We start from the raw sequence: 25532 nt of genomic DNA, 5'->3' as shown, positions 1-25532 counted from the left end.
TTGCTGATGTCACAAAATTACATCTTTATATTCTCTATGACCAAAAAAATGAGCAAATATTCTTCGAAATCCATTAGTCTACAGAAAAATCTACAATTACAAACCAGTTACAATGCTACTAGCTTTTAGGCTAACTGTGTTCTTAAACATGTATCGTTTTCTTAAATCATGTAGAAAACAAAAAGCAGAATTACAAACTGTTAGAATAATTCTAATTTTTATAATTGCTCATGCATTGACTTTTACTAAGATTTGTATTTCTTCATACAGCTTAGAGGTATTGTCCAGTATGCTGACAGTTCACTTCAGAGGATTCCCTTAAGCATTTCTTGCAGTGCAGGTCTAGTGGTAAATAGCAAAGCTAACTCCCTTAGCTTTTGTTTACTTGGGTATGTTTAAATTTCTCCCTCACTTTATCCCCTCTTTTTACTGCTGGAAAACTAATTTTTTTTCTTTCTCTCTTTCTTTAAGAGACAAGGACTTGGTATTTTGCCAGGCTGAATTTAAACTCCTGCACTCAAGTGACTCTCCTGCCTCAGCCTTCCAAGTAGCTAGGACTACAGGCACACACCATCACACCTGCTAACTCCTTCTCTTTTGAAGGACACTTTTGTCAGACATAGGATTGGGTTTTTACTGAGATGAGGTCTTGTTATGTTGCCAAGGTTAGTCTCAAACTTCAGGCTTCAAATGATCCACCTGCCCCAGCCTCCTGAATGGCTGAGATTACAGGTGCAATGCCACCATGCCTGGTTCCACAAATACGGGAATCTTGGTTGACAGTTCTTTCCTTTTAGCGCTTTGAATATATTGGCCCAACACCTTCTGGCTTCTAAAGTTTCTGACAAGAAATCTGTTGATAATTATATTGAGGATTCCTTTTATATGATAAGCTGCTTCTGATTGCTTTCAGGATACTCTATAAGTCTTTTGAAAGTTGATTATATCTGTGAATCTCACCGATTTTATCTTATTTGGAGTTCGTTAAACTTCTCACATTTATATTCATGTCTTTCATCAAATTTGGGAAGTTTTCAGCCATTATCTCTTTGATTATTCTCTCTGCTCTTTTTTTCTCCTGGCACTCTCAAAATGTGTATTGAGGTCTCCCTGATGTGTCCCACAGTTCTCTTAGGCTCTGTTCACTTCAATCTTTTTTCTTTCTGTTCTTCAAACTCAATCATATCCACTGTCCTATATTTAAGTTCACTGATTGTTCTGTTTGTGAAAATCTGCCTTTGAATCCCTCTAGTGAATTTTTCATTTCAGTTACTAAAGTTTCTAGCTCCATAATTTCTTTTTGGCTTCTTTTCAGGTTTTCTATTTCTTCATTGATATTTCTATTTTGTTCACTTATCTTTTTCTTAACTTTCCCCACATCTTCCTTTAGTTATTTGAGTATCATTAAGGTAGTTGCTTTAAAGTCTTTGTGTAGTAGATCAGCCATCAAGTCTTTTTCAGGGACAGTTCCTGTTGATCTACATTTTTCCCTTGAAAAGGCCACATTTTCCTGTCTCCTTCTATGCCTTTTGTTTTTTTGTTGAAAACTGGACCTTTGAATTTACTAGTGTGGTAACTCAGGAAATCAGGTTCTTTTTTTCCTCACAGTTTGTTATTTGTTATTTTTTATTGTTGTAGGCTATTTCTGTGTCAAGGATCCAGCCTGAGGAGGAAAGGTAAGGTCTTCTTAGGGTCTTTTCTAGCCTTGCACCTTTCCCTGAGCATGCACAGTCATCACTTTCTAATTTTTCCTGTATATGCAGTTGTTTATGCATGTCCTAGTCTTTAATGTCTTGCTCCCAAAAGGAAAAAGAGAAAAGTTAAGGAGAAAGAGGGCACTGGCCCTTCAAGTCCCCTGGAAATCACTACAGCCAGAGGGGAAGGGACTTGCAACAACAATGGTCACCCACTTTTTGTCTGCCCCTCTGTGATAAGAAGCCATAATTGGCAGTCAGAGAATCCTTTGTGCTCACTCTGGCTCCCACAAGTTGTGTATTGATTGCTCTAGGAACACATGTACAGCTGCCTGCCATGCGGCTTGGATGGGTAGAGGTATAGGAAGCTACTACTGTGTTAAGAGCTGAAATTAACAGCAATTTATCACTCAAGCCTTCCCTGGAACTTGCAAGCCTTTAGTAGACTCAAGAGTTTCAAAACAGTTATATTAGACATATCTGGCTAGTGTAATTGTTGTCTAGGTGGGGAGACAGATTCTTGGTGCTTCCTGCTCTGCCATCTTCCCCAAATCCTATCTCCATCCATAATGTTTTTGAAGGAAAAGGTACCCAGAAGAGAAAAATACACCATTGTCTGGATTATAAGACTGAAGGTAGTTTTTACATTTTCTTCCTTTTTTTTTTTTTTTTGTTAAAGAGACAAGGTCTCATTGTGTTACCCAGGTTAAAGTGCAACAATGTGATCACAGCTCACTGTAGCCTCAAACTCCAGGCTCAAATGATCCTCCTGACTCAGGTTGCCCAGTAGATGGGACTACAGGCATGTGCCACCATGCCCAGCTTGTATTTTCTTACTTTATAATTAACAAATATTACTTTAAAAAACCATGGTTGGTCGGGCGCGGTGGCTCACGCCTGTAATTCCAGCACTTTGGGAGGCCGAGGCGGGTGGATCACGAGGTCAGGAGATCGAGACCATCCTGGCTAACATGGTGAAACCCCGTCTCTACTAAAAAATACAAAAAATTAGCCGGGCGCGGTGGCGAGCGCCTGTAGTCCCAGCTGCTCGGGAGGCTGAGGCAGGAGAATGGCGTGAATCCGGGAGGCGGAGCTTGCAGTGAGCCAAGATCACACCACTGCACTCCAGTCTGGACCACAGAGCCAGACTCCGTCTCAAAAACAAAAAAAAAAAAAAAAAAAAAAAACCATGGTTGAGGAGTCAATAACATTTATGTAATACAACAATTTGCAGAAATAGTTTTAAGACTTGATAAGCATTGTTAGAGCTAACTGTATGAGTATTTTAGGTTGCTGCTCTTGAAATAATAATGTTACCACATACCAATCAATAATCAATGTTCTCATAATCCATTCAATTTCATTTTTTATGTAAAATGGGGGCTTCTGGGAGAATTAAATAACACATTAAAGTGCTGAATTATTCTTCCTATCCCTCTATAGATTAGAGGAGTACTATTAAGAAGAACAAGGGGCTAAGAACTGAACAGTAATATAAGCATTCCTATATTAATCATTATTTGCCTATGAAGTACATGGAGTTCCCGTGTGACTAAACTGTTTTCAGCTAGGGTAATATTTTAACCTATGGGATACTAATTTACTTTACTATGTATTTTTTATTATTCCTACCCCAATGTTGTTTTTCATTCTCAGTACCAGACAAGGTGAGAATATGTACCAAGCAATAAAGATAATATAATACTTTTATTAAAAAGATTTATTTGATGAAAAAGAGCAGTTCTATGTAGAATTTAGGAAACATTTTCTCCCAGCTAATGTCCTAATACTCAGCAAGTAAAACTGGAAAACAGTTTATATTGCTGTCAATATGTATAAGCCATGTCTCCCACCATTACTTTTCCATATTAAATATAGAAAAAAGCAGAATCCCATGTGTCCCAGTGACTGTCAGAAATCTTCCCTCTTCATTAAATAAAAATTTAAATACCACATTAGGGCATTGTACAGAAATAACTTCTGCAGTATATAATCTCATTTTCTTTAATATCTTCTGTAAGAATTATATGGAACAGTTATTCGACTCTAGATTAACTTTTTTTTATAACTTGTTACCTAAATAAATATTTCACAAATTACAGACGAAAAAAGGATAGAGAATTAAGCTGAAAATCTAGTAACAGTAACCTAAATTGTTAGTGGTAAACATGTAGTAAACATTATAAAAACTTGAAAATCTGGTAAACTCTATGCAAAATTATAAAATGCATTTTCAGGACATTATACTTGCATAACTGCCAATCCTACCCCTTCCTTTAAACTTTCTTTAACAACAAATAATTAACAAATTCATAGTAATGTGGTGTGAAATGCAAGTAGACTTTTTTTTTTCTTTTTACTTTGGGACATACTAAGAGATTAAGGCAGTTAGGGGTTGAAATCAAAAGACAGAAAAATGACAAACCGAGGAAACAGAAACTAAGAATAGGATAGGAGAGCAAAAGTTATGAATAAACAGGAATTTCAAAAAGGAGAAAAGAAATAATAGGATGAAACAGATATATTAACTGTAGCTGAGGGCATGTGATTGGAGTTTTGTTAACAATAAGAGCACTTGGGTTAAGTACACAATTCCACCTTTCCTTGCAGGTAGCGTATTCTAAATTTTCTTGGTTGCTGGGAATTTTCCCATTTCTCAAGGGAATACAGGCTGGCCTCCAGTCCCTATAACCTAAACAGCTTAATTAAAATGAATGGACCTATGACATCAATACTTGTGAGAGCTTCAAATTTTCAATATGCATCTGAGCAGAGGGGATATCTATGCTCAGCTTTAGTAGATATTGAAAAATGGTTTTCCAAGTGTGTGCACAATTTACAACTTACATCAGCAATGTATGAGATTACTTGTTGCTCCATGTCCTCACCAACACTTGGTGTTTTTTTTTTTTCTTTTTTTTTTTTTTTAAAGCCATTCTGGTGGGTATATGGTGGTATCTCACTGAGGTTTAAATTTGCACTTCTCTGATGATTAATAGCATGAAGTACCTTTATTTATGTTTATTACCCATCTGAGCATCCTACTATGAAGTAGCAGTCAAATCTTCTGGCTTTTTCCCCCTTAATTGAACTTCCTAAACTTTTTGTATTGATTTGTAACAATCTCCCTGTCTTTTTGACATAGTATCTTGTTAAATTACATCTCTTCGATTGGTTATATTAGTTAATACGATTAGCTATCTAAATATCTTCTTCCTTCACTATTCAATGTACAATCTTCCCAATCCTTTTACCATCTTGGTAAAAGTTAAGCACCTTCTCAGACAGAAGAATCCACCTGAAAAATCACTGACCTTTCCTCTCTCTCCAAGATTTATTTTTTGAAGTATTTAGGTGTAAACCAAAAATGAAATTCTAGGCGCCCCACCAACTGGCTGAATGTACCCTCCTCCTGGCCAAGGGGACCCAACTAAACCTGAAAAACTAGTTCAGACCATGACTGGAAGAGAGGTGGGTCAGGCATGCCTCATTATACTATCCTCCCTTGGGAGTTCAGGCACAGAGCTGACCAGCATAACATTAAAATAGAGATTCTAAGACTAACAGAACAGACTCTACAGCAAGAAGATACCAAATTCCAGCCTGACTCTAGTATAGTATAGTAGGGCCCTGAAAGAAACCAAAGTATTTTACACCAAAACATATTTCTTTGACATATTTTGAAATGGCCCCGCAAAACTGTCTCTTATAGGGGAAACTTACTTCCTACAGAGAATAGAGAGCCTTTCCCTATCCAGGTCTTTTTCTGATCCTGAAGAGACTGAGTTTAGAACATTTTCAGGATCTGTATAGGAAAGGTTTGCCTTCTACTGCCTCTGGTGGGGCAGCCACCCATGAGACTTCATTTACCTAAGAAGTAACCCTGGTCTCCACAATCCCTTATCTTAACCCAACCACTTCTTTCTATTGATTCTAAGCCTTTAGATAATAACTCAACAAACTGCCAATCAGAAAATCTTTGAATCTCCCAATGACCTTGTAAGCTTCCCACCCCTTCCAAGTTTTCCTGCTTTTCTGGACTGAACTAACGTATGCCTCACATGTACTGTTGATGTTTTATGTCTCCTAAAACATAACCCAAGCTGTAACCCAACAACTTTGGGCACATGTTCTCAGGACCTCCTAGGGCTGTGTCATGGGTCATGATCCATAACCTTGACAAAATAAACTTCTAACGTCTCAGATACCAGTTTTCAAATACTGCAGGCAGGAAAAAATGACAAATACAAAGTTACTTATAAACGCTTGACAACTGAATTATTTTTATTCCAGAAGACTATAAAAACTAAAGGGGGCTGGTTGGTATCTTGTTTTCCTCTTTGATTTCACCAACCTCAAAAATGCTGGTAGTTTGATACTACCCACATTGCGGTGTTTTAAAAAAATTTACTAATGGTGTGTGGATTACTGCATGCAATTTGGCAGTTAATTCCCATTACTAGGAACCAAATTCTTGATTTTAATGACTGAAACATCCAGAGACAACATGAAGTTTCTTTGCTGGTTAATAAAAGTCAGTTGTGATTCTATGTACTTACTTTTCTACAACTTGAGAAAATGGCAGAGCCCTGACTACTGTGAGAACTATATATTCGTCCTTCCCTCAAAATTTAAAACTCTTGAATGTAAAGAGGAAGTAAAATTTGATCCTCTGTCATCATCATATGATGCAAATAGGTAAATGGAGACTTGGTTCTAATACACTCATGAAATTACTTATATGAAGTAAACACTCAAAATAATAAGTTATATTTGCATTCTTAAACATTTCCCAGTTAAATCATATTCAAATGTGAAGCTAAGTTTTATATAATTTATAAAGCAGATGAGTATAGAAAGGGTATCTGTTAAAATCTAATACTGATTTAAAATGGCACACACCAACAGTACGACTTTACATAACCTTGTTATTTAAAAACTACTAAGAGTTAATAATTCTGCCATCTAGCTATTTTAGAAGTTTCCTAAGATTATGTCAAATTTAAGACAAAAAAATGAAAGTGTCAACTAAGTAGAAATTGCTCCTAAAATTAGAAAAAAAAAAAAGCAGCAAATCAAACTTACTCTGACAGAGCACAGGGGAAATATTTCATTATGGTAAAAGCAACAAAATTTTTAAAAGATCTCTAAAGTAGGTCTTGAGCTTCACTTAGATGGCTCAATAATGGGGTTCTCTTGGTAAAAGACTTTTTTCACACTTCATTTTATTTCAAGTAAAATATATGTTCCCTTCAAAAAGTGTTTTCCATATAATTTTCTCAAAAAGAAATCTCTGAGCTTCTCAGGTTGTGAATGAACCTTTCTTTCAAAGTTCATTGATGCTTCACACATGAATTCGGCCTTCACAAAGGGTAACAACAATTCCACAAATATTAAATGACAAGACAATTGCCTCTAGATTCCCACTACAGAAAATCAACATCTCTAAAAATTACCATTTGGATTCTTCCTCCCTAATTTTATATTTTCATATGAATCTTTGTGTCATGGATAATTTCCACAATGTGAGGAAAGTCTGTGTGGCCACAGGCACCAACATATTAGGATCTACTAAGGTAGATCCTAAATCTTACGGACATAAGAATGTCATATGATTACCATAAACTCTGTCAGAGGCAAGAAACTTAACTTTTTCAAGATGATTTTTAAATCTGCTAGTGTCAGGAAAGCCTTCTTGCTAGTTTAAGGGATTTGAGGGGTTGAAGTGGGGGAGTACATTTTTTTCATAGTAAGCAGAAACTTTGTTTAATCAAAATCACATGTATTCTAGTTGTAGAAGATTCTGAAAATAATCCTATAATTTAAAAAAATCAAAAGATGGTTTATTATATATCTTTGATAAATTATATAGAAAATGCTCACAGAGCCCTTTGACAATAGGCACCTCTTTACTACAAAAATGTTAGCTTAACTTTATACAATCTTAACTTTAATTCATACAGCTTTCAGTTTTTTTAAAGAACTTTTACAAACACTATCTCATTTGAACTCAAGATAGCATGAAAGATGGCTAAGATATTTAAAACAAAACCCTATCTTTAAAAATAATTTAGTGTTGTCTCAAAATCATAAGGAGAAATGCAGAATATTAATGGACTCCACAGAATAAAGCCAGCATATTATTCCTAAATAAAATTACTGGTCTGGTATACATATGTCCTTTTCTATGTTATAAATTGAAATAGAATTTTTGAATTTAAGAATGACTTGGGAATAACTTTTTTTCTGCAGGGGCTGCTGTATAACGTCACATTGAATTACGTGATTTCTAATACATTGCGAATATTTAAATCATACAGTCATTTCGTTAAAACTTTTCTTGTAGTGAGCAAGCCATTCTAGAATGGATACCAAGGAGGTCAAAATAGTAAAGCTAGACAGAAAGTATTCTGTTAGTAATCACTGTAATACAAACCATGAGGATTTTAAGGGTAAAAAGCCTTCAAATATCACAAATTTCTCCCATAAAATCTGTTTTACAATACTGTAAATTATTTCAAATAAAAAATTTGCATGCCCAATGCTTTGCTGATTCCTACAAAGAAGTTTAATTAGAATATGTCTGAGTCTTCAAGAAGTTATGGTCTAAATAATATAGTTGTGAGGAACAAACAGAAAATATGAGAATATCGTGATTCAAGAAGCCCATGATTTATGTCAACAAATCATAATTCACAGAAATACATACTTAAAGCACAGAATTGCGTGCTGGTCAAAAGCCCTGGTTCTGGGTCAGAAAAGACCTAGGTCTGAATGCTGGCTTCCTCACTAACTAGTTGATTGACCTTGGACAAATTACTTCACCTCTCTATGCTCCAATTTCCTAATCTGTAAAAACAGGATAATAATGCTAATCTCATAAAAGTGAGGAAAAAATGAGATAATATATATAAAAGAGTTTATTATATTAGGCATACATAAATCCTCAAAAATGTTAGCTATCTTCATCACCATCACCATTACTATTGTTTAGAAGTCTTGTAAAATAAAACTCATTTTGCTTGCACACGTGTATGTATGAGAAAGCGAGCGAGCAAGTGGAGGGTGCGTGAATGTGCATGGGTGTAATAGATCAATACAAAGAATTTATCATCAGCGTAAGGGTCTCCTGGGAAGGAAGGAAAAGAAACCCCCAACCTCTTCCTCCAGATGTTGAAAATAACTGAAATGTTCCAGGTAAGCCCTAACAAAAGGCCAACAAGAAAAGGTATTAAAAGCCCATCCAATGGCATCAGAACAGAAAAGTACAGGTCTACTAATAGCAAGTGGTGCACTGATGAAGTAACTGTGAAATGAACTGAATAAACTGGCTAACCACAAAGTATAATACTTTTGGTTTATCATGGATAGGTTATTTTGTTTGCTTATTTTTGTCAGGGGTGCTGAGGGTATGGTAACGCATACCGTAAACTATCATTTTTTCCTCCTCTAAATAACTTACCAAGGCCATTCAGCTAGTATTAGGTTGGTGCTAATGTAATTGCAGGTTTTGCATTGTTGAAATTTGCTGTTTGATACTGGATTACATTCTTAAATAAATGTGGTTATATTATACATTATTTTAATGTGCATTTCTTGCTTTATGTTTTTTGCTAATGTTATTACTTGCTGTTTATATCTATTTTAGACTATGAAAATTGATGTTAGACAAAAAGCAAATAAAGCAAATTCAAATGATTTTCTTATTTGAGTGCAAAATGGGTCATAAGGCAGCGGAGACAACTTGCAACATCAACAACGCATTTGGTCCAGGAACTGCTAACGAACGTACAGTGCAGTGGTGTTTCAAGAAATATGCAAAGGAGATGAGAGCCTTCAAGATGAGGAGCGTAGTAGCTGGCCATCAGAAGTTGACAACGACCAACTAAGACCAATGATGGAAGCTGATCGTCTTACAACTACACAAGAAGTTGCCGAAGAACTCAATGTCGACCATTCTACAGTTGTTTGGGATTTGAAGCTAATTGGAAAGGTGAAAAAACTCGATTAAGTGGGTGCCTCATGAGCTGAGTGAAAATTTAAAAAATCACAGTTTTGAAGTGTCATCTTCTCTTATTCTACGCAACAATAAAGAGCCACTTCTCGATCAGATTGTGACATGTGACGAAAGTGGATTTTATACAGTAACTGGTGACCACTAGCTTAGTGGCTGGACCAAGAAGTTCCAAAGCACTTCCCAGAGCCAAACTTGCACCAAAAAAAGGTGCCAGTCTGATCCACTACAGCTTTCTGAATCCCGGTGAAACCATTCCATCTGAAAAGTATGCTCAGCAAATAGATGAGATGCACAGAAAACTGCAATGCCTACAGCCAGCACTGGTCAACAGAAAGGGCCCAATTCTTCTTCACAATGTCTGACTGTACGTTGCACAACCAATGTTTCAAAAGTTGAACAAACTGGGCTACAAAGTTTTGCCTCATCCGCAATATTCACCTGACCTCTTGCCAACTGACTACCACTTCTTCAAGCAACTTGACAACTTTTTGCAGGGAAAATGCTTCCACAACCAGCAGGATGCAGAAAATGCTTTCCAAGAGTTTGAGAATCCCAAAGCACAGATTTTTATGCTACAGGAATAAACAAACTTATTTCTTATTGGCAAAAATGTGTTGATTGTAATGGTTCCTATTTTGATTAATAGAGATGTGTTTTAGCCTAGTTAAAATGATTTAAAAATCATGGTCCAAAACCACAGTTACTTTTGCACTAATCTAATATACAGTAGTGCCAGGATTCAAATCCACATTTGCCAGACTCCAGAATCCAGTACTGAAACAGTTACCAATATAATACACTGTCCTGTTTGACAATCCATAGGCAAAAAGAAAAATGAGCTTATATTTATCTTGCATAGGTATAGCAGAACTCAGATTATACACCATAATTTGCAGGAGGTGAACTCATGGGAATTGTTCATAAAAAATCAGTTTATTAATGGTAACAGATAGACAAGTGAATTAACACAAAATCAAATACTCAGAAATCATGAACTAAAAGACAGTACAGTCTCAGGCAAATTCTTTAATTTTAATGTAAACTTGTTTCCTCATCTGCAAAATAATACTCTATTTTTCAGGATAGCAGGGAGAAAATAAAACACACAAAGCACTGAATACAATGATTACTACTTGGTGATTCTCAGTAAGTGGTAGCTCCTATCATTATCATCATTATGCCTGTACAGTTTTATATAGAGTATCAAGACAGTAATGCATACTTAAATAGTAAAATTACTAAACTTAGCTTCTACAGTCAATATTCCTTAATGATACTGAAGAATGAATCAAGAAACATCTCACTAGCCCTGGTCTATGGGGGAAAAAAACAATGATAACATTTGAAATTTCTCCCTCTTACATATTAAATGACTCAATAATTTACTTTTAGAATTCATATTCTAAATATGAATTCACTTAAATATTCACTAATAGGCTGCTCAGTTGGCATACATCACATATTTTACTTTAGTACATTAAATAATATTAACAACAATTAACAAAGATTTCTCCTTGTCTACGAATAAACTATCTTTAAAAATAAGAAAGGGTGGCTGTGTGCGAGGCTGACACCTGTAATCCCAGCATTTTGGGAAGCTGACGCGGGCAGAACACTTGAGTTCAGGGGTTCAAGATCAGCCTGGGCAACATGGCAAAACTCTTGTCTCTACTGAAAATACAAAAAATTAATTAGCCAGGCATGGTGGTGCATGTCTGTAGTCCCAGCTATTAGGGAGGCTAAGGTGAGAGGATCATTTGAGCCCAGGAGGCAGAGGCTGAAGTGAACCGAGATCACACTCCATGCTGGGTGACAGAGTGACCTCATCTCAAAAAAAAAAAAAGAAAGAAAGAAACGGCAAGCTTGTACAAGGCATCACAACCCTGCAGTTGAGTATTTTTTTCAAGAACTAAAAATCACTTGAAATTTGTTATCTCAGCTTAAATCCCACTGTTCTGAGAGAGACCCAAAGATTAAATCTATCCATTGTTCAAAGATGTAAAGAAATCAACAGTAGAGGAGAAATATATGCTTCATGCATTAATCTTCACTAAAGGAAGAAAACACAAAACAGGAACCTTGCAAAGGAACTGTCATTGGACTTAACAGAGAAAAGTGAGCAAAATAAAATATGTTTAATTAAAACAGAAAAAAACTTGCCCTGTAATAAAAATCAACTGATTAAGCCCTTAAAGGTCATCTCCATTAAAAATATAGAAATTAATTCTACTTAATAACATCTTTAATCACTAGTGAGATGGCTGGCCTTGATTAAATAACATGAAACAGGATGTTCTCCTTATATGCACATTTAGCTTCTCTCACCTAATGTAAAACTCTTCATCCAGAAACAAGATGGTATAATTTAGTGAATTTAGTTGGGACTCCAAATCTCTTGCTTTTCCTATATGCCATAAATGGGCAAATATATCAGTCATTCTGGTAAGAAACTTTGCATATTATCTCATTTATGTCTTACTACAACTTTGAGAAGTACCAACATTGACAGCTGAGAATAAACACTAAGAAGAGGTTAATTACCATGGCCAAGCTCACACATGTCATACATGGCAGAGGCTGCATGTATGGCCTGGCTCCAGAGCATTGAGATTTTTTGAATACTAGCTCATTTCTCTTTTAAATAATAGAAAAACAATAATTTTTTTCCATATTTAGACTTTTCTGAAGTAACATTACCAAGATAACTAAGACTTAGAAAATGTTTTAAAAACTTAACACTAAAGTTTAAATATATAGCCCTAAAGCTAAAACAAAAAAAGACAGGTAACAGTCAATTTTATTTAGGCTGGTAGAAATCTTAATAAACCAAGAAAGAAAAGCTAATACGATTGGATAAAGAAGTATGCAATCTCAGGTGAGACTGGTTTTTCTTGGGTGTATGGGTGTAGGGGTGTGTGTGTGTGTGTGTGTGTGTGTGTTGTGTTTTGCGCTTGTTAAAAATAACCAAAACAGTACCAGAGATTTCACAATCGCATACTTCTTTATCAATTGTGTTAGTTTTTCTTTTTCAGGCCAGACTGGTTTTTCTTGGGTGTATGGGTGTAGGGGTGTGTGTGTGTGTGTGTTTTGTGCCTGTTAAAAATAACCAAAACAGTTGTAGTGTTTCAACTACAACTCTGTGAAACTCAAACGAACAAGTACAGGCAAGTATGTAAACAAGCAAAACTTCTCTAAAGTCATACTCAAGAATGACATGGTGGATTTAGAACTTTCTCTGTTCTTTGTTTTATCATGGTATTACTGAATTAGCTAATAATACATATTTATTAATGTATTTCTTCAGTCTACATAATATTAACAAAAGTCAAAAACAAGCTTTAAATTATATGAATGTACCTTATATATTTATATAATAATACTTTCTACAGGTTTATCATTAGATAGCCTCACATTTACAAAGAATAACCGATTTACAAATGTTCGTACTAAGAATTTACCCAAAGAGTTATAACAAAAATAAACATTGAAGCTTTTACAAGTTAGGGTTTTACAATCCAATGTTATTTCAAAAATCCTTTTCTTTAGATCATAAAAAAGGTATTTATTATGAAGCAAATCATAAATAAAAAATCGAAATATGTTTTATGAAAAAGAACATATTTTTGTTTTAGTTAACAATGAACAATATTTTATCTTTTCTTTTTTTGAGACGGAGTCTTGCTCTGTCGCCCAGGCTGGAGTGCAGTAGTGCAATCTCGGCTCACTGAAACCTCCGCCTCCCAAATTCAAGCAATTCTACTGCCTCAGCCTCCTGAGTAGGTGGGATTACTGGTGCTCGCCACTAAGCACAGCTAATTTTTGTATTTTTAGTAGAAAGGGGGTTTCACCATGTTGGCCAGGCTGGTCTTGAACTCCTGACCTCAGTTGATCCACCTGCCCTGGCCTCCCAAAGTGCTGGGAACACAGGCGTGAGCCACCACGCCCAGTCAAATAATATTTATCATAGTAAATACCCTTAGTACAACTAAAGCGTTAAAAATAAAATTATTTCAAAAATTTACATATGAACTGCTTTAATCTTTACCACCCAAGTAATGTTCAATGTTTCAGTAACTAATGTCACATGTCAATATTTTTTTAAGGCACTGTCAACAATCTCTTACCTAGTCCTCCACGGACAGGTAAACATCAGGGATCTTACCTTGTGCTGTTCAATGGCATCTATCCATTGCTGTCTATGATCTGGATCCTGAGCACGAAGATACCAAACACTATCATTTACACTAATATCAAATCGACATTCATCAAAATCATGAGGCTGTGGAGAAAAAGTAGAAAATGAAAAGCAAAGCTAATTATATCCTTAGAAGTGTTATACCCCAAAGCCAAAACATGAACATACTCATTCTGTGGTGGGAGACTTGTTACTTTTTATTTTTCTATTCAAATAACTTATCTGAAGATGTCTCAGATAAGAATGTACAAAGGCACAGTTACCAAAAGCCATTTTTCACTCACTACTCTTACAAAAGAGTTGTCACATATGCTACAAACATCTACTTCTAAAATACAGCTAATATTTTCATCAAATGCTTTGAGTTAACTAGTGAGAACACCATGAAAAGGATAACTTTTTATTTACTTTTGAGGTGAGGGTCTGGCTCTATTGCCCACATTGGAGTGCAATGGCAGGAACAAAGGCTCACTCCAGCCTCAAACTCCGGGGCTCAGGTGATCCTCACGCTTCCCAACTGGGACTGTTGGCACACACCACCATGTCCTGCTAAATTTTTAAAATTTTTTAAAGATGGAGCCTTGCTGGCCAGGCGCGGTGGCTCACGCATGTAATCCCAGCACTTTGGGAGGCCAAGGCAGGTGGATCACGAGGTCAGGATTCACGACCAGCCCAGCCAAGATGGTGAAACCCTGTCTCTATTAAAAATACAAAAATTAGCTGGGCATGGTGATGGGTGTCTGTAATCCCATCTGCTTGGGAGGCTGAGGCAGAGAATTGCTTAAACCCGGGAGGCTGAGGTTTCAGTAAGCCAAGATTGCGCCGCTCTCCAGCCCAGGTGACAGAGCGAGACCTATGTCTCAAAAAAAAAAGAAAAAAAAGAAAAAAAATGGAGCCTTGCTATGTTGTCCAGGCTGGTCTCAAACTCCTGGCCTCAAACAATCCTCCCACCTTGGCCTCTCATGTTGCTGCAGTTACAGGCACGAGCTACTGTGCCGAGCTAAAAGCAGAATTTTTTTTAAGGCCAAAATAAGTTTTAGAATATAGATTTACTACTTTTTTCTTACCTCATTATTCAAGAGTAAACGCCCATTAATAATTTTATTTCATTATTCTTGATATCTTATTTATCAAATCTTATGAAATTTAACAAAGCAAGATAAAAATAATGTTAACATTTCCCTTTAAGTATCTAAAATTAACTTCCAGGCTTTTACATGTCTTTGATAGTAACAACCAAGAGCACTTCCAGCTAAAGGAAAAAATAAAATGAATATTACATAAGATCTATGTGAGCTATCTACAGAATACTCTGCACCAAAGGTGTAAACATTTAGTGAAAATGTCAACTTTTTGATTCAGTGCTCTTGACTCTTAAGAATATATAAAATGAGTGTTTTACATCCTTGTTTTTAATCTCAACAAATGAATTAAAATATGACAGGAATACATCACATTTACCACCTCTTTTTCCATCAGATACCGTAGAGAGAGACAATCAATATCCTCTCCTGAAAAGATTCTTAACCTTGGAGGGAAAAGAATCCGCTCTGGGCAACACAACAGTGAACTTATTTGCTCAACAGAATTTACATCTTGTACTTCTTCCAGTGTTTATTGTTTATTCTCTCCCTCCCTTAACAACATCCACTTTTTATCTCGTCAGTTTATTTAGCAAAAACAATATAAACTAACTCTACCATTTTCTTTAGGCTATGAAACAACTTCTCTTTTAAGATTAAGATAAGAAATCATGGTTCTGACTGATTAAAGGATTCAAGTTAAATTTCCTGAATCAGTATGTGCTAGACAATAATAAGACTATAGTGAGAAGTAGAGTGCGCTAGAAAGAAGCAAAAGGGAAAAACAATGCATATCCTGCTTCAGTAATTATAAATACAGAAAGACATAAGCAATAACGAGCAACATTCATAAATAATGATCATAAATTTAACTTAATTCTAAATATCCGGGCATCTTAAGAATCAAGTCTAATTATTGAGAATAGCATCTTGGAGGAAACGAAACATATGCTGTGTAAAGCAGGAGTCCTCAAACTCTGGGTCACAAACCAGTACCAGTCCATGGACTGTCGGTAACTGGGCCACACAGCAGGAGGTAAGCAGCAGGTAAGCAAGCATTACCACCTGAGCTCTGCCTCCTGTCAGATCAGCAGCAGCATTAGATCCTCATAGGAGCATGAACCCTACAATGAACTGTGCATACAAAGGATCTAGGTTGCTTGCTTGCTCCTTATGAGAATCTAACGGCTGATGATCTGAGGTGGAAGAGTTTCATTCCAAAACCATCCCCACTTCCACAAAACTGGTCCCTGGTGCCAAAAAGATTGGGAAATGCTGATCTAAAGAACCAAATAAAGAAAGTAAAGCAGATGATCTGTCTCTTGCTATAAGTAGCCCAGGAGTTTTAAACTTTTACTCCATGATCATTCCCATTATATTTCCAGCCAGTATTTCTCAAAATGTTTCACATTTTGTACTGTTAAATATCCTTATTAAAGCTTTAGAAAAATAAAAGAACATACAGCTCACAATTCACCATTTTCTCTGGCAAACACCTTCCTATGCAGACAAGGGAGCCATTTCTACCATCAATGATCTGAAGCATAGGTGGCACAGAAGAGAAAAGCATGAATTGTAAGTGGTGTAGAAAGTCTGTGAATAACACAGTAGTTTTACATCTCAACAAAGTGGAAAAAAAACGAGAGAAGAGTCTGCAGGGCAAAGGAAATGACAGATTTGGTTAAGAGGATGTGTTACGCAATAAAGCTCACATCACTGTATTACACACACGTATGTGCCCCAAACTTATAACAGATTGTTTCATTCAATAACCAATCCTATCTTTATTAAAAATTTTGATATTCTGCTCATTACACAGTAATTTAGTGCTTTAAAAAATATTGCAATAAAATCTTGATTATTGAGCTTTTTCTTGCTTCCTTAAATTTTGTGATTGAGGTAAGTCCCTCACTGGTCTTATCCTCCTTGCTTTGGTGCTGACAGGTAATTATCAGAAAGAAACAAATGTAGGATAGAGGCCAAAATTAGACGGAACACAATGAGAGGTGATAAATATAAGATATGACCTAAGGCAGCAGTCCACAAACTTTTTGGCCTCAGGGATCGGCTTCATGGAAGACAGTTTTTCCACAGACAGGTTGCGGGGAATGGTTTTGGGATGAAACTGTTCCACCTTGATCATCAGGCATTAGATTCTCATAAGGAGTGTGCGACCTAGATCCCTTGCATACACAGTTCACGATAGGGTTCGCACTCCTATGAGTATCTAATGTTGCTGCTGATCTGACAGGAGGCAGAGTTCAGGAGGTAATGTTGGCTTGTCTGCCACTCATCTTCTGCTGTGCGGTCTGGTTCCATGGACTGGTACTGGTCTGTGGCCTGGGGTTTGGGGACCCCTCATCTAAAGGAAAAAAAGACTAAAAAGTTTAAAGAAGAACTAAGGTGACAAGTGATGCAAAGAGGGCTGACAGAGCTAAGTTAAAAAACAAAACAAAACAAAACAAAAAACAGAGTTAAAAATGGGGGAAGCAACAACAAAAAGCCAGGTTTAAAAAGTCATGGATGGCTCACGCCTGTAATCTCAGCACTTTGGGAGGCCGAGGTGGGCAGATCACGAGGTCAAGAGATCGAGACCATCTTGTACAACATGGTGAAACCCCATCTCTACTAAAAATACAAAAATTAGCCAGGCGTGGTGGCGGGCACCTGTAGTCCCAGTTACTCAGGAGGCTGAGGCAGGAGAATGGCGTGAACCCGGGAGGCGGTGCTTGCAGTGAGCCGAGATCATGCCACTTGCACTCCAGCCTGGGCGACAGAGCAAGACTGTCTCAAAAAAAAAAAGGAATGGACATGTTAAACAGATTTGAGAAAAGCACAAAATGAAAGAAATATAATAATGTAGAGTATCAAAGGAGATAAAGCAGATAAAATAACTTTAGCTGGTGTTTTCAAACATGAGAATATAACACACATAACAGAAAGACACACTATGCCCAGGAAAAAACAGACACAGAAAGATCAATGCGAATATATATTCTGTAAGGTTAATTAATTTCAAGAATAAAGGAAATGCTGTAGGACACTGTTTCTCAAGCTTTTTGCATTACCACACCCTGTACCCCAAAATTAAATACTAAGGATAAGATTTTTGTCCATTAGAATTTTGGGGGCCATAAACCATTGTTTTATCTAAGATTTCACCCCTTCTCAAGAACCAAGTATCACCACCACTAAGAATGCATGCTACAGGAAAAAGACATCTATAAAAAGGTGGGTTCCATATTTTCTCATGTCAACATTCACTGTTAAGGACAAAAAAATTTCAAAAGGTGAATAAATCCATGGCACTTATATCCATTCCCTACCAAAATAACCTTATAGAAACAAGAGAGACAAAAATGTCCAAAAGAAAAAGAAAAAACTTATCAGCAAAATTCACAGTTGGAATGTGGTAAATGACTTAAAAGGTGTTACCAAAATACCAGGGGTTTGGTCTAGGTCCTGCTGCTCACAACACAGCAAGCCAATCACTGAGACAATGATTACTGCCAGGGAAGAAGGCTTTAATAGGGTGCTAAAGTTGAGATGGGAGGTCTCAAATCCATCTCCCTGACTAACTAAAATTAGGGGTCTATAGAGCAGGGAAGAAATATAACCATGTGTGGAAACATAAGAATTAGGGAGGGGTAAGGAAAAGGAGTTGCTCAACAGGAAGCAGGTGGTTGGTTAGGCACTCATGCCAGGTAAGAGTTCTGGCATTTCATTGTCCAGATGCAGTGATCTGGTAAGTTTTCGGTTCTTTGATACCACCTGGGAGGCCTGATGGTTGGCTTCCTGAGAAAGGAATTCAGATAAGACAAATGTAACTTTCTCAAGTTTCAAAACTAGAAAGGTCAAGTGCTAGGTTTATGCAAAAGAAACCATAAACATCAGTTCTATAGGAAAACTGGATCAGTTTCACAGGCCTGAGAAAACTGAAAATTAAAAATCTACAAGGGAAAAGAAGACAAAAGAATCAAGCCAATTTGCACACAACATTGGAGAAGTAAAGGAACTGGGGGCATGAGGTAGCACTAGAGGTTAAGGCATGGATGGAGCTGAGACCAGAATTGATTGAGTCATTAAAAGGTGCAACTAGAACCCTGAAACTCTACATGCCCATCCCAAGCACTGGTGACTACTCACCTACCGCCACATGGTAACACTAGAGGCCCCACTCTCCACCCTCCAGACAGACTGAATCAGACATTCTTACACAGAATAGGGTACAGGGTGCTATGGGGGATGGGGTGAAGGGAAGCAGATAAACAAAAGTCTTCATATTAAAGGCCTCTTTCCCCTTCTTGGCACCCAGAAGGCTAGGGCTCAAAAGGTCTGGTGAAGACTTGAGCAGTGTTTTTTTTTTCCTTTTTTTTTTTTTTTTTTCCTTTTTTTGTTTGTGTTTTTTTGGACAGTGTCTCACTTTGTCACCTAGGCTGGAGTAGTGCAATCTTGGCTCACTGCAACTTCTACCTCCTGGGCTCACACGATCCTCCCACCTCAGTCTCTGGAGTAGCTGAGACCACAGATGCATGCTACTACACCTGGATAATTTCTGTAATTTTTGTAGAAACAAGATCTTGCCAGGTTGCCTAGGCACTGGTCTCAAGCTCCTGGACTCACACAACCCACCTGCCTCGACCTCTCAAAGTGCTGGGACTACAGGTGGTAAGCCACTGCATGTGGCTCAGTTTTATACTTAGAATTTTAGGTTCTCTTTCTCTGGCACTGTAATTTGGGATTATCTCCTTACTATCTAGGTTCTTTTGCCTGGTTCCTACAGCTAAAATGATGGCAGGTTTTCTTTAACGGAGTTTTAGCTCTCACATCTCTGCCATGATGGACAGTGACTGAGATCATGGTTCAGACTGCTCTCAGTCAGGTGCACACAAGCGTGGTTCAGGAGTCAGCAAGAGACTTGGAGAGTTTATATATACAATTTTGAGATCCCTTCTTCTAGCTCTCCCTTTTTTCGAATTTTCAACTTGCTTTCTAATAGCCTTGGTTATAGCAAGTAACTTTCCCAGGTTCTACCAGTCAGAAAAATGGTTGGCTGATTTTTCTGTTAGAGTTATAGATACCTAGCACCACCATCACAATGGAGATTTGACCCGATTCTACCCTGACAGTAGGATATCTGATAATTTCCAAATATCCTGCCAAACACTTGTGAAGGCCAAAGACTTAAAACCGTCCAAGTCTAGCATCTCTCTTTTCTGTTTTTACAAATAAACACAAAGCATTAGAATTTCTTTATTCAACGAGACAGTTAAATAAATCCTATTAGGTTCAAACAAGATGAATCAATCAGTGCTCTAAATTGTAAGCCACAGAAATTGATTCTTGCTCACTTAAGAAAAGGAATTCATTTAGAAGTTATTAGGCAGTTCACATTGCTAAGAAATACAAAGAACTGAGATCAGAAAATGGAAAGGAGCCAGGGTAGACTAGGCAACAAAACTCCTGCTGGGAATGCACCACAGGTGTCATTTGTATGGACAGGGCTGCTTCCACTTCTGGACCTTGTAAGCCACTACTGGCACTGCTTCTACTGGAAACTGCATGCTCCTGCTGCCAGCACTATAAGAAGAAAAACTTCCTGTCTCTTGATTCTCTGTATTGGTCCTGTTACAGAATCAAAGTAAGGCTGAAGAGGAAAACAAGGAAAAGCGGGGTGGGGGGTAGAGAAGGACAGCGCAACTGTCTGATAGGTTAGGCCTAATTCATATGCCCATATGCCCTAACTAAGGGGAGTTAACAAGATAGGAGATTGTAGGATGGAGGAAGCAATTAAGTACCTGGTTTTTATAGATCATTTGAAGGAGACCTTCCACTCATATCATGGGGAATTCCTCAAAAGCAAAAAGAGAATTTTGATAAGAATGCCACTTAACAACCTATGATCTCTCTTAAATCCACCCTTCTATACTGTTTTGTCCTACTGGAACTGGGATGCTGCAAACTATATTTCTCCTTTGCCAGCCCCCTTTTATTAGGTTCTGTCAGTGTGGGACATTAGATAAGGATTAGAAGCCAGGAACAAGATAGAAGGAACTTTGCACATTGCTGTCTGCATACTGTTTCCATCAATATCTGCCCCGCAAAAGTCCTTAGCCCTGGCAGTGGCAGTCAGTTCCACTCAAAAGATTCTTTTAAAACTCCCTGGACCAGCTTCATCTAGACACCTCAGAGGTTCCAGTACCAGCTACTCATGGGCCACTTCTTAATTGTATGAGGTGTCGCTCCCAAGATTTCCTTTACAGATGAGTGGGATATTAGAGTATAAGTTACACGAGCTGTAATTCCCCTTCTAGATGTCTGAGACCCAGCTGCACCAAGCATTTCCTTTAAGCTTCTGAGATAACAGCAGATAAAGAGCAACCCTCTCCAGCCGAGCCTCAACTCTTCAGAGATCCTTTCTCTGAGTTTCAAAAGTACTCATCAGCTAGGTGGCCTTTTCAGCTCAGAGGTTTATTAAGTCTCATTCCAGGAGGGTCCTAAGGTAATGGTACAAACACCAGCAGGCAGCAACTTTTCTCCTGAGTCCCACCTCTGCAGGACTATCCCTCCAGACTTATGGGTTCTGATAACCCAAACCACTTCCCTTTGTTCCTGTAGTCTAAGAAGTAGAAGCTGGTCCTTGCAATTATCACTTCTATATTACCTCAATGTTTTTCTTTTATTATTTCACTTCTCCCACAACTGTTTGAATAATTTCCTATATTAAACACTTTCTGCTAAAATACCTAATGTGGTTTTTGGTTCCAGGTGACCCTCTTTATTGAATGCTGAGCATAACATTCAGAAAACTAATGTCCACACAAAAACATACAGAAAAATATTCATAAAAGCTTTATTTGTAACAGCCCCAAACTGGAAACAACCCAAATGTCCTTCAATTGGTGAATGCCTAAACTGTGGTATAGAGATGGAATACTACTCAGCAATAAAAAGGAACCAATTATTGATACATTCAACAACTTAGTGGATTCTCAAGGAAATTATGCTGAGTGAAATAAGCCAATCTCAAAAAGCTATATACTGTATGATTCCACTTTTATAAAATCCTCAAGATAATAAAATCACAGGACTGCAGAACAGCTTAGTGGTTTCCAGTGGTTAGGGATTAGAGAGTAGAATGAAGGTAGAAAGTTGTAACTATAAAGAGGTAGCATAAGAAGCTGGACGTGGTAGCTCACACTTGTAATCCTAGCACTTTGGGAGGCTGAGGCAGGCAGATTGCTTGAGTTCAGGAGTTCAAGACTAGCCTGGTCAACATGGCGAAACCCCATCTCTACCAAAAATACAAAAATTAGCTGGGCATGGTGGTGCATGCCTGTAGTCCCAGCAACTTGGGAGGCTGAGGCCAGAGGACCGCTTGAACCAGAGAGGCAGAGGCTGCAGTGAGCCAGGATTGTGCCATAGCACTCCAGCCTGGGCAACAGAGTGAGACCCTATCTTAAAAAAAAAAAAAAAAAAAAAAAAAAAAAGGTAGCATAAGAAATTTCTGGGGCGATAAAACAGTTCTGTAATTTGATTGTGATTGTTACAAGAATCTAAGTGATAAAATTGCACAGAACTACACAGATGCACAGATGAGTATATGTAAAAGTGGTTAAAATATGAATTAAAGTGAGTTGTACCAATGTTAATGTCCTGTTTTTGATATTTTACTATAGCTATGTAAAATCAGACCATAGATAGAAACTGGATGAATAAATGGAACCAATTTATTCCATTTTTACAATATTTTAACAATGTACAATTACTTCAAAATTTTACAAAATTTTAAGTGAAAAACTTAAAAATTCAACAAAATGCAAAAAGCGGTTGGCCCTTAGTGTCAGAATTACAAGTGGTTTTCTTCTTTAGAAATTTTTATATTTGGTAAGAGTTTGATAATGGATAGGCATTACTTTTGTAATGAAACAAATTAATATTACAAGAAGGCAGAGCCAGATGGAGAAAGAGGACTCTCCAGTGATCATCCCCTCAAGAAACATCATTTTGAACAACTATCCATGCATGAAAACATCTTCAAAAGAGCTAAGAAAACCAAGTGAAAGTTCATAATACCTGTTTATGGCATACTAATAAGAAAATACCCATTGAAGAGGGTAGAAACAATAATTTTATAGTATCTGTGTCAACCCTCCCACAATCCTACTCAGCAGAACGCAGAGATATCTCCTCTGCCTGGGGAAAAAAAGAGAAGTGTAGGATTTTCCCTTGGTCCCTAATACTGGGCCTGACACAGTAAAAATCCAGTGCCGGGCAGACTCCCCATGCTGACTGAATCCAGGTTGGTATCTGTGAATTGAATCTTCTCACCTATCCCAGTGACGGGTGGTAAACTGTAGCCCTCACAAAATGTACTCAATCTCTGGCTCCCATCACTGCTGGATGATGACAGCAGCCTCAGATTTCAGTTAAACCTCAGTAACAAGTAGGCCTCATGATTTTCAGATGCACCCCAGAGCTGTGCCAGCCATGGTAACAACAGATTCTAGTCTCTTGTTATGCTGACCATGGTAATTCTGGGTCCAGAAAGCCTAATGCTGTAACAGTTGCAATGGTCATGGGCTTAGAGATCATACCAGATGACGTGCCCAGGATCTAACAACAGGCTTACTGATAAAGAGCCAGATAAAGCCAGGCTGCAAACATTCCAGTAAGTACCTACTTCTTCAACATGCAGATATAGATGCACAACAGCAAGGATTAAGAACAATCAGGGAAACATGACCTTATCAAATAGACAAAATAAACTTCCAATGACAAACCTAAAAGAGATGGAGATGTCTCAAAAGTCTGACAAATAATTCAAATAGCTATTTTAAGGAAGTTCAATGAACTTCAAGAAAATACACAGAAACACTGAACAAAATGAGGAAAATAGTAAATGACCAGAATGAGAAAATTAATGGATTGAAATAATAATTAAAAGAAAACCAAACAGAAATACTGGAGCTGAAAAATACAATGAATAAAATGAAAAATGCGATAAAGAACATCAATAGCAAAATCAAAGCAGCAAAGAATCTGTGAACTTGAAGGCAGGTTATTTGAAAATATACGGTCAGGAAAAAAAGACGTAGGATTGAAAAGGAATAAAAGAAAGCTTACGGAATTTATGAGATAGCATTAAAAGAGCAAATTTTTGAGTCATTAGAGTTCAAGAGGGAGTAGAGAAAGGCAAACAGGTAGAAAGGTTATTCAAAGAATAAGAACAGAAAACTCTGCAAACCTGGATTCAAAATTTGGTAAAGAATATGCAATAATGATGTAAATTGTAACATCAAAAATTCAAAACATTGAGGGACAGTGTAGTAAAAAGAGTTTATTTTTCAGTTGTTATCAGTTTAAAATAATAATGTTTTTTGTAAACCTTATGGTAATTACAAAGCAAAAACCTGCAATAAATACAAAAAATAAATATAAAGCAAGGAATCAAATGTACTATTAGAGAAAATCACTTAGCCACAATGACAGTAAGAATGGAAAACAATTAGGAAACAAGTGGCAGCAGTTAAGTCCTTACCTATCAATACATAAATACCTTATATATAAATGGATGAAATTATCCAATCAAAAGATACAGAGTGATTGGTTGGATTTTTAAAAAGACCCATCTATATATTGTCTATAAGGGACTCATTTCAACATATACATACTGAAAGAAAAGAGATTGAAAAAGATATTCTATGCAACTCAAACCAAAAGACAGCAGGAATAGCTATACTTCTATTGAGATAAAATAGACTTTAAGTAAAAAACTGTAAAAAAGAGATAAAGGTCATTATATGTTGATAATTCAGCAAGATGATATCACAATTATAAATACAATATGCATCCAACATTGGAACATCTAAATATATAAAGCATATATTCACAGATCTGGAAGGACTACACACAATAGTAGGGGAATTCAACACCTCACTTTCAGCAATGGACAGATCATCTAGAGAGAAAATTAACAAGAAAATATCAGAATTAAACTATATTCTGGACCAAATGGGCCTAACACATATATACAGAACATTTTAGTTGCAGAATATATTATTCTTCTTAACTACATATGGGACATTCCTCACAATAGATCATATGCTAGACCACAAAACAAATCTTAACAAATTTAAGAAAACTGAAATCATATAGAGTATCTTTTCTGACCACAATAGTATAAACCTAGAAGTCAATAAAAGGAAGAGCTTTGGAAAATTCACAAATACATGGAAATTAAACATCGTGATCAAGGGATGCAATGATTCAACAATGGTTCAACACAAATCAATAAATGTAGTACATCACATTAACAGAATTGATGGACAAAAATCATATGATCAATAGATGCAAAAAAGCACTTGACAAAATTCAACATTCTTTCATGATAAAAACACTCAACAAATTAGTTATAGAAGAAATGTACCTCAACACAATAAAGGCCATATGCAACAACTCACAGCTAATACACGGAACAGGGCAAAGTTGAGCTTTTCCTCCAAGATCCTGGACAAGACAAGAATGCTGACTCTTACAACTTC

General features: G+C 36.9%; 1 protein-coding gene across 4 annotated transcripts in view; it reads right to left on the bottom strand.

The window, feature by feature from the left end:
* The window catches only part of CERT1 (ceramide transporter 1), a 148796-nt gene that overhangs the window by 77256 nt on the left and 46008 nt on the right, over positions 1 to 25532 (bottom strand). For all 4 annotated transcript variants that reach the window (XM_050794468.1, XM_050794466.1, XM_050794465.1 and 1 more), the window contains one exon: positions 13874 to 13990. In XM_050794468.1, coding sequence (XP_050650425.1) covers positions 13874 to 13990 — 117 coding nt within the window. The remainder of the gene's footprint in view (positions 1 to 13873; positions 13991 to 25532) is intronic.

The sequence above is a fragment of the Macaca thibetana genome, chromosome 6 (genome assembly GCF_024542745.1).
Source record: "Macaca thibetana thibetana isolate TM-01 chromosome 6, ASM2454274v1, whole genome shotgun sequence".
NCBI lineage: Eukaryota > Metazoa > Chordata > Mammalia > Primates > Cercopithecidae > Macaca > Macaca thibetana.
This window is presented reverse-complemented; position numbering and strand designations above follow the sequence as displayed.